Genomic DNA, 16,966 nt, shown 5'->3' with positions numbered 1-16,966 from the left:
GTCTCTTGACAACAGTTGCCAGCAGCCAGCATTCTGTGTGGGTTCCTCACCTCTAGTCACCAACAGCTCCCGCCTGTATGTTCTTCAGCTTTAGAGCCAACTTGTTGGTCCACCGTCGTGGTCACATCCCTGGGTCATCTCCTCTGCTTCTCCTTCTCAAACAGGGGGTTGTCTCCCTGTTTTCTGGTGCCCCTGCAACCTCTGCAACCCTTCATAGCCACTGCTGATCATAGGCACCATCATTTTGGGCCCAAACCCCACAGTCACAGGATTTAAAAATAAACCATTGTTGGCTCGTTTAATAAGCCTTTTAAAGTCTGTACTAAACTGTTGACAGTTAGACTGGGCTGTTGGAACTCGCAGGGGAGCAATGTGTCTCCACTCCCTGCAGGTCCACACCAGCTTCAGTTAAAGCACCTTCAGTGAGCACTGCCATTTTTTTTCTACAATAACCTTAAGAAAATAGTTATCAGGTAATTCTTTATCATACACAGATCCAAAAACATGAGACAAGAGAATGAATGTGCAGGAATCTAGGTCAAAAGGTGACTCCAATTTATAGCTGTGTTCATTCTCCACGAGTCTCCTCTTATTCTTCCAAGCCTATTCATGCCTTCAAATACTTCATTTTTTCCCCACTTAATTTAGTTTTGAAAGTATCTGGATTATTTGTCTTAAACTCTTCCTCAGGGGCAATTTTAACATTCTAACCACACAAAAGAAACACATTTTTCAGAATTTTTTTAACACCCATCAGGCAATCTCTTCTCTCAGTAAAAAAAAGCACTTTTCGATTTCTGAAGGAAAATGTTACAACCTGTTCAATCTGTTTGTAAGAAATTATCTCAATTCTATTTATAAATTATCAAACAATATTTGAAATTTATTAATGAATTCTGATAGTTTTGCACACCATTTATTCATGTCAAAATCAACTGTCCAGATAATCTTGGAGTTTTTGTTATGCATTAAAATGACAAGAACAGGAAACCTTTTCTTAGATCTAATATTTTGGCATGAATGCAAGTTCTTGCAATTTATGCTTCCAATATATCACAATTAAAACAAGAATACTAGTAACTCCAATACTTGATCTATAACACAGCTAATCAATCTAATTTTGATAAGATGCAATAAACTGGCAGGCACCCGTCCCAAAGCATTGCTTGTGGCAAGAAGGATGGTTTTGTGAAAGGACCATATCACATTTTATAATAAATGTTCTAAATGTAATGTTCAATCATTAATATACAAACAATATGTGAGTTCATTCAGTTTAGTTGCTACTCACACTGCTTGCAAGAATTATGGTTTTTTTTTTGTTCCTTATTTACTAACTCCTCTACACGTTTCATAAAGTCTAAATAGAAGTTAATGAAATTATGATTCTGGTGTTTTATAAGCTTGATATTGGTTTCTTTCTATTGTTTTTTTAAACTGTGACACAGAAAGAATACATGCTAGAAATGTGTATTATTACTCCAAGGTATTGGCATCCAAATGAAATATTTAATTCCAACAAATTATGAAGTTTTATGCACATTAGCTGTCTAATTAAAACCCTGCAGACTATCACATCAATAGACCATGAAATAAAGAAAATGATAGCTTAAAGATCAACTAAATGCATTTCAGAATTAAAAATGACACTCAAGTCTTTACAACTTTAATTACAGCCCAGTTAGTCTGTGGGCATCTTGGTTAATGCAATAGTGCAAGCCAGAGGTCCAGACGGAGCCAGGGTTCAGACTGTGGGTGGGTGTACAGCTGGGCTGGGCTCAAGAATATCAGCAGATTCAGTCATGGATACGTCTTAGGCTAGAACTAGGGTCTAGGTGCTTGTGTCTTTCACACTCCCCTGAAGTTCAATGGGTTTACTGGAAAATTTATTCTACAAATGTGCAACATGTGAAAGTAGGCAAATAAAAATCTGTTGGGATACCTAGTAACATCAAAGAGTCTGGAAAAGTTGCAAGCCCAGCACGACCCACTGAAGTCCTGAGGATGCCAGATTATTGGAATTTCTATCCTCTATGTCTTGCATTTACACAACATAATATCTAATCAAACATACAATTATACTGCTATTTGAATCATTGCATTCTCTTACCTCAGTTTTCCCTTGATTCCTGTTAAGTATAAGCAAACAAGAGGAAACATTAGTTTATCATTCAGAAAATATTTAGTCTCCAATAGCTGCTATGCAACAAGACAAATCTCACTTACTTGGCTATCCTTATTTTTCCAACTTCACCTCTTCCTGTTGCTTTAGCCCATTGCTGTGAAAGATATTTAGGAACCTATGCAATAAAGAAAACTATCAACCACAAACTTAACACTAAAAATAAAACACAACAACAAACACTTGACCAAGCTTACATATGGTGAAACCAAGATGACTACATGCAGCATGGCCATTTTAGTGACCTTCCTTTGGAAGTAGGGCATGCTGAGGTTGTAGACTACAAAAGATTGAATGGAGAGAGAGCTGGCACCATGCATCAGGACAAATAAGAGTTCAGGTCTGGGTTAATTATGAATAGTAACACGTTAATTATAAAACTGGCTTGAGTCAAGTTGACCATCACCCGCAAAGTTATTGAAGATGAAAATAGCATAGTAAATACATATGTACTTTATTCTTTGCAAACTAAATGAGGAACAAACATTCCCCCCCACCCCCCCCCCCCCATGTCAATGAACTTAATTCCACTTTATGACTTTATTGCAGAAATCCCTGAGAAACAGCATCCCCGAATATCATCATGGATTTTCACAGGTCATTGTAATTCTATACATATTTTCTATCAATCGTAATAAATGAAAATAATCTAATCATACAAATCTTTCTTGAAATAATAACCACTGGTCATTTATGACTACTATCCAAAGCATGATTTAACTGTGATAAATATGCCCAATTATTAAATGAAACTGCATATAATACTCAAATATGCTATAGAACTAGAAATAAATGTAGATAAATAATATTGTCATACACTACACCAAAATGTAATGATTCTCAATGATTGAATACAGCAAACGTTACTGTTTGAATTGGTTGATTCTGTTCATGTTAACAAAATATTACATGTTTTTTAGGCAAGTTCTTTTACCAATGAACAGCAATTCATTTTTTAAGCAGTTAGGGTGCAAAAAGAGTTATTCACTCAAGTCCTACATAGACAACTGCAAAATCACTTGAGTTAAAAAACATAGCTTTATAATACCCTGGAAATTATTTGAAGGACACATTACAGGGGAGAGGAAAATTGTTCATGTCAGAAACTATCAGACTATGTGATATTAACAAAGAAACACAGTGGAGATGACCAACCATGAACGGATCATGCAGCTGATTACACAACTATAACAACTGGACAAGGATGGGGGACAGGGGGCACAAACAACAAATTGTTCATGGAGGAAGCAACCATTGAGTTGAACTCCAGAAAATGCATTCAGATCAGACCAATTCTCTGAGGAACATTCATCACACTCAACATTGGTGCTCTGCCAGAATGTATACTCAGGTTACTATACACTCTCGAAATCCACAACGATACTGCCAAATAATGACCCAACTCTATCTTCAAATTCACTGACAACACTACAATCGTAGGAGAGAGGTAATACTCTGAGATAATGCAGAGATCTCTCTCTGTATCTCTGCACTTCTGTTTTGTATAGGTCCAACTTGTCCCAGAAATGGGCCCAATGCTTCAGAAATCTTAAGTGCCGCCTCCTGCACCATTTTTCCACCCATGCATTATTTTGCTAAATTCCTTTCCCTGTCATCAAGTAGTAGTGGGAAGGGTCCTGCTTTTGATCTCTTTCCTAGCTCCTGAAATATTTTTGAAGAATCTCATCTATTTTACTACTCGTCATTCGTATTGAAATGGACCACAACTTCTGACTCTTCATCTTTCCTTCACCCTGGCACCAGAATTCTCCAGGGTAGGGTTTCCCAATTTTTTTTTCTTTCCACTCACATACCACCTTAAGTAATTCCTATGCCATAGGTGCTCTGTGATCAGAAAGGGATTACTTAAGGTGGTATGTGAGTGGAAAGAAAAAGTTTGAAATCCACTGTTTTAATCGTACCTAATTGACTCGTTATGTGCACGATTTCATAGCTCCAAAGGAAATGGGTCAATGATAATTTTTCCAAAGCAAAATATTTCAGTAACAATTGGGTCTAGAGCAGTGATTCTCACCCTTCCCTCCCACTCACATATCACCTTGAGCAATCCCTTACTAATCACAGAGCACTTATAACATAGGGTTGACTTAAGGTGGTATTTGAATGGAAAGAAAATGTTAGGGAAACCCTGCTCTATGGCTACCTGATCTGCAGAATATTTCCAGAATGTTCTGCTTTTGCTTCCAGCTTCTGAAGTTTATTTTTTTGGATTTTCTGGCAATATTCCATTCTGAAATTACATTTACTGCTTTGTCTATTAACCCCCTTGTCTGACTCTTTTTACTCCCCTCCTGTGTCACCAAACCACTTGGTGCCAGGTTCCCATTCAGGCTCCATCCACTAAAAGAACCAGGCATCTCATCACAATGTCGAAGGGTGTGTGCGTGAACGGAATGGACTCAGGGGCTCAAGCTGTCTCATTTTTCCCGAGTCTGCTCTCCAGTCATCTATTCCCTCTTTGCGTTCTTGCATTTATGTTGAAACAAGACCAGTTCCCTAATCATTCCATCCATGATCACAGTGCCAATCTAGCTCTGAAACCTAGAGTTAAAGCTGCTGCAGTTAAGACATTTTCCAAACATGGTTGCCAAGGTTACAGGGAATGTCCATGATTTCCCACATGACAGAAAACATACAGTGGGAGGAATACCAAGGAAGCAAGGTCAACTATAAGAACTGTTTAAACAATTTATATGAAATAGTACATGACGTTAACAATAAAAACAAGGCTATATGTATAAATTAATTCCACACAAGCATAATTTTCCATTAAGATATATACTGCTTTTACATTATTTACATGCCAATGCAAGAGTGTTGAAGTGAAGAATGGGTGAATGTGGGGGCAAGGTTTCAAGCTTTCTGCTCAGACAATGAAGGAATTGTTTTTGTAACTGACTCTGAGAAAATGCAGCTGTATCAGGACAACAAAAGCACTGTTGACCAATTCATGTCTTTTTCTGATTTTGACAGTGAACTTTGCAAATACATTATTGTCTTTTGTGTTAACCTCAGAATCAAGAAGCTTCTGAAACTGATTGTTTTTTTTTCCAAATCACTTGTTAGGCTCAAAAATGTTTAAAAACATCACTTTTTTTTTACAATAACCAATATATTTTCCCCACAGAGAATGGTAGTTTTGAATCTTTAATTTAAATGATGCATAAATTGACTCATTATTTTCTTTCTCTTGGCATTTAAATTTAAGATCTTATGAATATACATGCATAAATTTACAAATAAACAATGAAAGTAAATTTGTTTTCCAACTTCTTTTTTGAACAATTATTAAAAAACAAAAGAAATTCAGTTGTGAACTCTGGGGAGGCATAGCTTGTTTCTGCAGGACCAATGCATCCTGGAATATTCTTGGACATTTAAGCTAATGAGTTGATAACTCTCAATATGTGACCGATAATTTGGTGGTGGTGGAGAGGATTTCATTTGCATACTAATTTAAGCCTTTGTCAAAGGATCCTCAAGCTTAAATGAATGTTTGCGCACAAAGTTCTTGTTATCCATAAGGTTTAAGGACACAGAATTCTTATGAACATAGAATTTGGATACCTCTCAGACCATTAGCAACAACAAGAAAATGGCAGTGTTGCTGCTGTGAACCTGGGAGAGTGGGGAGCAGAGTCTTACTACCCAATCAAGATAACAGCCCCATTCAGCTTTAAACAACATGTTAGAGGAGCCAATGGTTTTTTTCAAACATTCAAGTACAAATTTACTGACAAGAGTACATGACATCCCATGCAACCCTGAGAATCATTTTCTTGCAGATTAGGCAGAATTTCTACTTGTTGGTAGCGTAAACTATATTGTACTTAAGAAAAAAGATATGTATGTATTGAATGTGCCCAGAAGTATTGAACTGCACGTTTCACAAACATTTCTACGACTGATTCCACCTGCATTGAATTCGCCCATCGTTATTGAATGAAGATCTACCGGGACCAATGCCTGAAGAGGGCGCACAAAATCAGTGAACCGGTGCGGACTTGAAAGGCCAACATGGCCTGTTTCCGCTCCGTAAATGGTTATAAAAGAAATGTAAACAAAGAAAGAAATGTACATCAACTGACGGTGCAAATACAGAAAAAAATTCAGGGATAAATAATGTGCAAATAAGAGTTCTTATATGAGTCTTTGAATGAGTCTGTTGTTTAGGAGTCTGATGGTAGAAGGGCAGCATCTGTTCCTAAAACTGACGGTACAACGAGAACAGAGCATATCCTGGGTGATGTGGATCTTGATGATTGCTGCTGCTCTCCTAAGACAGTGTTCCATGTCAAATTTCTCGATGGTGAGGAGAGTTTTGCCTGTGATGTACTGGGCTGTGTCCATTACCTTTTGCAGGACTTTCTGGTCAGAGGTATTGGTGCTCCCTTACCAGGTCATGATGCAGCCAGTCAGTACACTTCCACTACACATTTGTTGAAGTTTGTCAAGGTTTCTGATTCATACTGAACCTCTGCAAACTCCTGAAGTAGAGGTACTGACGTTCTTTCTTCACGATGGTATTAGTGTGTTAGGTCCAGGAAAGGTCCTCCCAGGAATTTAAATTTACTCACCCTCTCCACCTCTGATCACCCAATGACCACTGGATCATATACCTCTAGTTTCCCACTCCCTAAAGTCTACAATTAGCTCCTTAGTTTTGGTGACATTGAGTGAAAGGTTGTTGTTAGTGAACTATTTAGCCAAGTTTTCAATCTCCCTCCTGTATGCTCACTCATTGCCCCTTTTTTATACAACTCACTATTGTAGTACATTCTATAACCACAGAGGTTTGTGCCTAAGATGGCAGCTCTCGAGTTTGGCCACGGAACAGCAGAGCAACACCCCTCCCCCCCATTGAGAAGGGTAGGTGACAATCCTACAAGAAGTTGACCAGCAAGAGGCTCATGGCTGAAGGACCTACACAGGCTGCTGGTGACTTGGACTTGAAGGAATCACACAACTCTGTGGGCTGCTGGAGACTGAGTCAGGATTTGAGAGGGTGCTGAGGGCAAGAAGGCCTCCCAAAGGGCCTCGTGTGCTGAAGGCTTCTGATCTGGATCTTGGATTGATAATGGATTGAACAGGAGTCTGTGAGGCTGCAGAAGCTGTGGGAGTGCTGGAGGTGAACCCATAGAGACTCACTGTCTCTGAAGGCACTTCTTTCCTTTATCTTGAAATTGGGGGTGCCAGGCAATGCTAATAATGGCTCTTTGTTTGCCTTGAGGGCAGGCAAAAGTTGATGTACCTTGTATATATTACATTTTTTGTATTATTGCATGACAATAAAGGAATCTTGACTTGTGACATAATGACATTTAATTTACTGCAGCCTTAAAGAGATGAGAAATTCACAGCAGGTTCAAGCAAATACAATGGTAGAGTCAGAGAAAAAAAATCAAAACATGAGGTTTATTAGGAAGGGGGATCTGACAAAAAGAAATTAGAGGCACATAGTGATTAAAAAGGAAAGAACTGCACAAAGGGAGTTCAAACAAAACAGTGTTATATTATACATTTACAACTTAACAAAGCTGGTATGAGGGAAAGTGCAAAATGCCTAAAGCACAATTTGAAGATAATAAAAAAATGACAGTGTTTGGGATTTCAGTGAAACAAACTTCAGAAAACAAAACTGTTTTTTACTGGTCATTTGTCTATCCAGCCACTTGCACTTTCAACCTGAAATGTTGTCTGTTTTTCTTGCTTCAGCTAGGCCAACTGAATGTTTCCAGCATTTTCTGGTTTTTATTTACATTTTAGATTTCCAGGACTTGCAGCTTTTTTTTTTATTTTCACCTGTTTCTGGTTGATTTCCCTCAAACTTTGTTGAAACAGCACCACTGTATGGAGAGACACAAAACTACAGAGAGGTCATAGCACTTCAAGGTATAGAAAATAGTTTACAGCAAGGAGAAAAGAACGATGGAAAGGCCACTGATCTGAAGGAACAAATTTCTGTCACTGATCTGGGGAAACAGTTAGCCAACATCTAGCTGAACTGTGTAAGCTGTCCGAAACATGTAATTTTGGTAGCTTTTTGGACAAAGTGTTGAGAGACATTGGTGATTGGGTTAGTGGACAGTCAGACGCAACAAAGATCCTTAAGTACAAAGGAATTAGACATCCACCTTTGACATAGCATTGAGCTTTGAAATGGCCTAATGTAATAACGAGCTTATATAAAGGGACCATGTGGTCAAGAAAATGGACTGACGAGAATGTTTCTGATGTGGGAGGAACAACCAACTGTCTTTTCAAAAATGCTAAATGTTTCTTATGTGATAAGGTGGGGCACAACAAGGCAAATTGCCCAGGATTGAATGAAAAGAAAGAGAACCACAGGAGGATGAAAATCCAGAAATTAAGGTGGAAGAAATGATCTTCCAAAGTTAAAAACCTAAGGGGAGATGACAAAAGTGAGCCAGAGTACCAAAGTAACTCCGAAGAAGAAGGAACAGTGTCAGTATATTATATCCCCATTGTAAGTAATCGCAAATCAGAAATTCTTGTTCGGATCAAAATCAATACATGGAACTCGACACGGGATGCTGTGTCAGTAATATCAAAAAAATCTGAAAGACAAGTCTCTGCCAAAGCTTGACATAAAAAGGTCCAACATTATTCAAAAGACAGTTACTGGAGAAAAAGTTGAAGCGCTAGGGAAATTAAGACGTTGAATATAAAGGAAGTACTAAAGAACAATCTCTCTATATTGAAGGGACAAAAGGACCCGCATTGTTGTGAAAAGATTAGTTGGCACACGTTCCACGAGATTGGAAGGAAATTTGGGCCATGAAGAGGTACAAACAGTGGATGACGAGAAATCAAAGTTATAACGAGTGCTTCAGTCCATGTTTGGAAAGAGCCTGGGAAAAATTCAGGGAGTCCAAGTCAAATTACAAGAAAAATCTAAATTTTATAAACCAAGGCCAGTACATTTTGTGATAAAATATGGAATTGAGACCGAACTGAATAGAAGCAGAAGGAATAATTGAGAAACTGCAGTACATTGACTGGGCTGCTCCTATTGTTATGGTCAGAAAACCAAATGGCAAAATAAGAATTTGTGGTTGATTACAAGGTCACAATAAACCAAGCCCTGCAAGTGCCCGAGAGCAGAGGAACTATTTCAAGCCTTGAATGGTGGGAAAAAGTTCACAAAATTAGATTTATCACAAGCGTACCAACAAATTGAAGTGGACCAGAATCAAAAAAGTATGTGCCTATCCACCCACAAAGGATTGTTTACGTTTACCAAAATGCCATAGGAGTATCATCAGTATTAGAGATAGTTCAAGCAGTGATGGATAAATTACTACAAGAAATAAATGTTGGTTGTTACTTAAACACCATTATCATTACAGGTTGTGACAACGCAGGACACCTAACAACCCTGGAAAAGGTACTAGCCAGGTCAAAACAAGCTAAAGTTTGACTGCTTCAAGACAAGTGCTTCTTTATGGTGCTCTCAGTAACATATTTGGGGCTCACGACGGATTGACCATGAAGGGGTCAGAATGGATTCAGTGGGCACCAAAGTCATTCGCAGTGCTCCCTGACCATCGAACAGGGTGGAGTTGCAATCGTTCTTGGGGCTAGTTAATCATTATCAAAAGCACATTCCTAACATGTCCACCCTATGCAGCCCGCTAAACCAATTATTAAAGAAAGATCATAAATGGTGCAGGATTGATGAAACAGACAAGGCTTTTAATCTGTTGAAGGAACTCTTGACCTCGAGTGATAATGTTCTTGTCCACTCTGAGCCAAATAAAGAAGTGACCATAGCTGTTGATGCTTCATCATTTCGCCAAGGAGCATTATTATCACAAACCACAGAAAGAGGACAACAGCCAGTGGCGTATGCATCCCACTCCCTGACAGCCTGCTAAAGAAATTATGCACAAATAGAAAAGGAAGGACAGGACATTATATTTTGTCTTAAGCAATTTCATCAATAGTTATACGGTAGAAAGTTAACTTTGGTGACAGATAACAAACCACTGAGTTTAATTTTAGGACTGAAAAAAAAAAATTCCAGTATTAGTGGCGGCAAGAATCCAAAGATGGGCAATGGAGTTCAGTGTATATGATTATGATATAAAACATTGCTCAGCGGACAAGAATGGCCACGTGGACATATTATCATGTTTATCCCTGCCTACGACAGAACAGAAGGAAGATAATATCTATTCAATTGGACGGCAGAAGCCACGACCATCAACCAAGAACAAATGTGTCAATCACCACTCACATCTAAGGCCATCAGTCAAGAAGAAAGAAAGGAGGCTACATTGTCAAAAGTTGAATAGGTAGCCAGACGCCAAGAGCATCACCACCAAACTGAGGCTGTTTTACACAAGGCAAAATTAAATATCCGTTAAAGAGGGTTGACTATTGTGGGGGACAAGAACGATCATTCCAAAAAAAATGGCAGGAAGCTTTGCTACAGGAGCTCCACACCCATCATCCCAGAATGGTATGGATGAAGCCGCTGGCACTATGTCTGTCTGGTGGCCAGAAATTGATAGGGACGTTGAACAGTTGGAATATCTGTCAAAAAATGCAACCAAAGGCATCTCAAGAAGAAGTCAATCCATAGAAGTGGGCATCACAGCCATGGAAATAGGATTCACATTGATTTAGCTGAGCCATTCATGGAAAAAAAAAATCTTAATATTGTGGATGCACACTCCAAAAGGCTGATGTGATCAACAACAGGAAAGACGATTGAGAAATGACTCAGTGGGATGGCAAGAGTATGGGTTGCTGATCGAGCTGGATTCGGACAATGGGCCTCAATTTGTATTGGATGCTTTCAAGCAATTCCTAAGAAACAACAACGTGAAACACATATTATTTTGTATCAAGTTTTAAAAGGCAAGAAAGGCCAGAAAGTCATATGGAGTCTCATGGAACTATAACATTGCAGATTTTCTGCTGTCATATAGAACAACGCTGCAGTCTACCACAAAATACATGCCAGTGGAACTGATGTTTGGATGCAACTTAAGATCACAATTTACTGCAGTACACCCAAATATCAGACTCCTCATCCAATAATCAACATCACCAAACAAACCAACCTGATCTCTGGAGATTGAGGAACCAGTACTCGTAAGAGACTACAGGCAAAATAAAGAGACTTGGGTAATAAGCAAGCTCTTAAAAAAACTTAAGCCCATCCTCATATTCAGTGCTAGTCAGGGGCAACATATGGAAAAGACACATAGACCAGCTAAGTGCAATCGAAGACTACAGTTTCAAGTCGACCCCGGAAGACCTCTGAGGTTCCGGTTTGGACACAGCCAGATTTTGAAGCCCTTGGTTACAGAAATACCAGCTAGGGAGGCTGCGCTGTGGCAAGAGGCTGGCCAAGCACACAAAAGGCAAACCATAATGACAGCAGGGGAAGCTGCACTGGGGCAAGAGGCTGGCCAAGTTTTTGAGAGTCAAACTGTTGTGCCAAGGAACAAGGAGAAACAACTACCGAGGAGATCCCAGAGAGAAAGATAACCCCCAGCACATCTTAAGGATTATGCGTAGTGACTTAAAGACATAAGAAGAGGGTGAAAGATAGGACGGTTAGATAAGTTTCGGTAGAATCACAAGGATATATATATATATATGCACAATAACACGAAATTTATTCAAGTTAACTTAGACATTATCTATGTACTAGTATTTTGGGGAAGGGGAGGAGTGTGATGAGAATGCATTATGTTTTCACACAAGTTACGTGGGTCACTGAAAACGTGCACGTGCGGTGATGTGATTACGTTAGCGATGCAGTAAGTTTGTGATTCAGTTTGTGTGTGCACCATTTTGTTGAAAATAAAATGTACTAACCGTTCTATTAAAGAAGTGACTAAATTAATGCAGTCATGACATGACTGGTGGGGCCAGCCTTGAGAGTATTGTGCACAATTCTAGTCGCCCATCTAGAGGATGTTATTAACCTGGAAAGGATGCAGAAAAGATGCACGAGAATGGTACCTGAACTGAGGAGCTCACGTTTTAAAGAGAGGCTGTGCTTTTTTGAGTGTAAGAAGTTGAAAGGTTTACAACATCATAAGGCGGAGAAATATGGCGAATATTCAGTCTTTTTTCCATCGTTGGGGCATCTAAAACTAGAGAGCACAGATTTAAGGAAAGATTTAAAAGGTCTTGTGGGGAACATTTACACACAGAGGGTAGTAGGTGTGTGAAAGAAGCTGGTAGAGGAAGTAGTAGATGCAAATATAATTACATTTAAATGACAGATAGCTACATAGATAATTAATAATTCAAGGGATACGGGCCACACGCATCTACAGATCTGGTAGAAAGTTTGGCCAGCATGGACAAATTGGGATGAAGGATCTATTTCCATGCTGTATGCCATACTATCCACATGTACAGGAAAACACCTCCGCACAGTGCAGATTTGAAAGGAGCCGAGACCTTGATTAAAAGCCTGGTGGATTTGAATTGTTTCAGACTGTTGAATTTTTATATTCAAAATCCAGTGTGTACTTTAATTGTCTGTGTGTGGAAGCCACGAGGCAAACAAAGCAAAGAAAAGATTGGACAATATAAATTGACTCAATAATGAGAAATAACATTGACATTTCTGCTACTATTGATCCCAATATTCTCCCAATCTTAGTGATCCATGAAACTAGAAAATCTTTGTTAATACTTTCTTTATTATGTTACAGGTATAAAGAAACTAAATTGATGTGGGGTAACCTTAAGGAGGATGGTCTTCCTGTCTAATGGGATACCCATAAATCCTTAACAGAATCATGATCAAAGGCACAGTAACAGTCCATTTCGGCCCACGAGACCATGCCACCCAATTTACAACCGATTAATCTACACCCCGGTACGTTTTAAATGGTGGGAGGAAACCAGAGCCATGGAGAAAGCTCACACAGACACAGGTAGAATGTACAAACTCCTTACAGAGAGCGTGGGACTCAAACCCCAGTCCGGTCCCAATTGCTGGCACTGTAAAGGCATTGCACTAACCGCTATGCCACTGCACCACCCTATGGCTTAAATAAATTTGCCCTGCAGATCCACAAAGAAAAGTGATCTGTGACAAAAAAATGGGATTAAAAGAATGTAATTATACACTCCAGCAGGGGGCTTCAGATGGAAGTCGCCAACAACTGGACAGCTTTAAGTGAGAAAAGATACACAGTCTCAACAAATCTGCATTTCTTCTCTACAGTAAGGTAGGACAGTAATAGTTAACCCAAGGAAGTAAACAAGAAAATGTGCAAATGCTTGAGTCCAGTGCAATGCACAAAAATGCTGGAGAACCTGCTGAATTTCTTCAGTACTTTTGTGTTTTGCAATAGAGTTAACCTGTATCACTGTTGAAAAGTCGACACATCTAATTTAATTTTTAAAAATTGCAACTCATGTACCATTTCACCCTTCATTTGTAATCAGGTACTTCTACATTTTTACATGCTTTTACAAACCACAAATCTATCTTTTGTGGTGTGCATTGATTCCCTGAAACTTTAAACTGGGACAGACAAATTCTGAGATGGGGCATGAATGTGATTTAACTGCTAATACGTGTGTGACTATAGTCACATAAATCAATTCTGGTCAGAAAGGAATTTTGAAATAGATAGGAATTCTCCAAATATTATCCCACCACCAACTTCCCTTTCTGCACATGGTCCTTGGCTGTTTTCATCTCTCTTTGCATGAACATAGTGGATGGTGAAGAATTTAGCTGATTGTTTTGAGAAAATGAAAAAGGATCTAAAATGCATGGATTGGGATTTCAGGTAAAGATGTGCATGGTAAGTGGAGGACCTTCAAAAGTGAAATTTTGAGAGTACAGAGTTTCTATGTTCCTGTCAGGATTAAAGGCAAGGTTAGCAGACAAAGGGAACCTTTGTTTTTGAAGGATATTGGGGATCTGGTTCAGAAGAGAGTGGTGTATAGCAGTTATAGGCAACGTGGAACAATAGACGGACTGAAGAAGTATAAAAAGTGCAAGAAAAACCTCAAGAAAGAAATCAGGATGGCAAAAAGAGTCATGAAGTTGCTTTGCAGACATTGTGAAGGAAAATCCTAAGAGTTTTTACAGGTACATTAAGAGCAAAAGGATATTAAGGGACAAAATTGGTCCCCTTGAAGATCAGAGTGTTCTGCTATGTATGAAGCCAAAGAAATGGAGGAGATCTTAAATGTTTTATTTTCCATCAGTATTGACTCAGGAAACAGACACAGTCAGGAAATCAAGGAGTGAGGTCATGGAACCTATACAGATAAGAGGAAGTGCTTGCTGTCTTAAAATATGAGTGGATATAATCTTGTCCTAACAAGATATTTATTCCCTCAGACCTCGAGGGAGGCTAATGTAGAAATTGCAGGAATTCTGGCAGAAATATTTAAAATGTCCTTATTAATGGGTGTGATGCCAGAGGATTGGAAGGTAGCTCACATTGTTTAAAAAAGGCTCCAAAAGTAACCCTGGAAATTATAGGTCGGTGAGCCTATCAGTAGTAGGTAAATTATTGGAAGGTGGTCTAAGAGATCATATATACAATTATTTGGATGGCAAGAAACTGATTAGGGATACTCATCATGGCTTTGGGTGTGGTAGGTCATGTTTAATCAATCTTAAGAGTTTTTTGAGGAGGTTACCAGGAAAGTTGACGAAGAAGAGGCTGTGGATGGTGTCTACGGACTCTGACAAGGTCCCACATGGGAGGCTAGTCAGGAAGGTTCAGACGCTAGTTATTCATGGTGAATTAGTGAACTGGATTCGACAATGGCTGGATGGAAGATTGCTTCTGAGACTGGAGGCCTGTGGCTAGCAGTGTGCCTCAGGGATCTGTGCTGTGACCATTGTTGTTTGTCATCTATATCAATGATCTGGGCGATAATGTGGTAGATTGGAACAGCAAGTTTGCAAATTACTCTAAGATCGGAGGCATTGTGGACAGCGAAGAAGGTTTTCAAAGCCTGCAGAGATATCTGGACCAGCTGGAAAAATGGCAGATGGTATTTAATGCAGACAAGTGTGAGAAGTTGTATTTTGAAAGGACAAACCAAGAAAGGATGTACACAGTGAATAGTTGGGCACTGAGGAGTGCAATAGAACAGAGGGACCTGGGAATACAGATGCATAATTCCTTGATAGTGATGTCACAGGTGGATAGAGTTATAAAGATAACTTTTAGTATAGTGGCCTTCATAAGTCAGAATATTGAGTATAAGAGCTGGGATGTTAAGGTAAAGTTGTACAAAACATTGGTGAGGCCAAACTTGGAGTATAGTGTACATTTTTGGTCAGATAACCAAAGGAAAGAGATCAGTAAGATAGAAAGAATGCAGAGATTTACTAGGATGTTGCCTGGATGTTAGGAACGGAGTTACAGGGAAAGGTTAAACAGGTTAGGATTTTATTCCCTCGATCTTAGAAGAATGAGGGGTGATTTGATCGAGGTATTTAAAATTATGAGGGGATAGACAGAGTAAATATGGATAGGATTTTTCCACTGAGGATAGGTGAGATACAAACCAGAGGACATGAGTTAAGAGTAAAAGGAGAAAATTTTAGGGGAAAAATGAGGGAGAACTTCTTCACACAGAGAATGGTGGGAGTGTGGAACGAGCTCCTAGCTGAAGTGGTGAATGCAGGCTCAATTTTAACATTTAAGAAGAATTTAGACAGGTACATGTATGGGAGAGGTATAGAGGGCTATGGACTGGGTGCAGGTCAAAAAAAGAATGGTTTGGACTGTTTTGGTGCTGTACTGCTCGATGGTTGTCCTGTGCTTGGAAAGAGTGTGGCATTTCTCAGAAACTGAGGAGCTTAAAGGATGCAGATGCTGGAATCCCAAACAAGCAATAAGCTGCTCTAGAGATACTCAGGTCAGGCGCATCCATAGGTAGTAATGGTCAGTCGTGTTTCACCTCTATACATGGGTAGAAATGGTCCGTTAACGTTTTGAGTCAGAACTGGTGTGGTCAGAGTACCTTGGCGAGTAACGAGCGCATTTTGTAGTTGGTACACATTGCAATCATGTTCTGGTGCTGAGTTCCTCAAACAGCTCATTGCAAAGGAATTTAAAGACCCGCGTGAAACTATAAGGATGAGCAAAAACGATGGGAACATGGGACGAAGTCAACTCGGCAACCAACAACTGGATCGTTATGCAACGCCAAGCCACATTCTAGACGGCCGTCCGATGGGCGAGAAGGGCAGCACAAGGGCCAAGGTTTGCTGCCGGTGGGGAGGGTGCAGTCGCGACTGCAGGGCCCAAGGGACCTCCTTCCATCCCGTTAAGGAAATACTCGTCCTCCCAGAGCCCCTGAAGCCGGGACCGCAGGCCGCCTAACGCTGCCCCACGCACCTTCACCAGCCAGACACCGGTGTTGAGTTTCACTCCGGTCAAATCCAACTCCCCCTTCTCGCTCATGGCCGCCACCTTGCGCGCGCCGGGGACGTCACTCCGCGTGCGCGCCGCCGCCGCTGAAAACAGCCTCGCTCCACGCGCGCCACCGCACGGTGGTGGCCTGGCGGGGGAATTTGCGGATCGCTGTGCTCCTCCCAAACGGAGAACGAGTTTCTCGAAATGTGGAAATCCGTTCGTTGTCAAGTGCCCGACCATTCGTTCCATTTGCTGAAAGGAGGGTCATTGAAAGCTGGTTGGAACAAAAGACTGTCGGTGTTGGAAGATCGGAAAAGTAACGCGATTACCGAACGTATACGGGGCGATCAATGTTTTAGGATTGGAA

The 16,966-nt window shown here is 40.0% G+C and overlaps 1 protein-coding gene across 2 annotated transcripts in view; it reads right to left on the bottom strand.

Annotated features, from left to right (window-relative positions):
• gtf2f2a (general transcription factor IIF, polypeptide 2a) overlaps positions 1-16,693 on the bottom strand; it is a 112,913-nt gene extending 96,220 nt beyond the window's left edge. Inside the window, exons 1-3 of one of the 2 annotated variants that reach the window (XM_069889636.1) lie at positions 16,582-16,693; positions 2,227-2,300; positions 2,111-2,129 (exon numbers count right to left, since the gene is read on the bottom strand). In XM_069889636.1, coding sequence (XP_069745737.1) covers positions 2,111-2,129; positions 2,227-2,300; positions 16,582-16,647 — 159 coding nt within the window. In that variant the 5' untranslated portion in view covers positions 16,648-16,693. The remainder of the gene's footprint in view (positions 1-2,110; positions 2,130-2,226; positions 2,301-16,581) is intronic. The other variant, XM_069889635.1, reaches the window with a different exon arrangement.
• Between the last annotated feature and the right edge of the window lie 273 nt (positions 16,694-16,966).

This window comes from Narcine bancroftii, chromosome 7 (assembly GCF_036971445.1).
Source record: "Narcine bancroftii isolate sNarBan1 chromosome 7, sNarBan1.hap1, whole genome shotgun sequence".
Classification (NCBI taxonomy): Eukaryota; Metazoa; Chordata; class Chondrichthyes; order Torpediniformes; family Narcinidae; genus Narcine; species Narcine bancroftii.
Note: the sequence above shows the minus strand (reverse complement) of the source record. Positions and strands in the feature narration are given on the sequence as shown.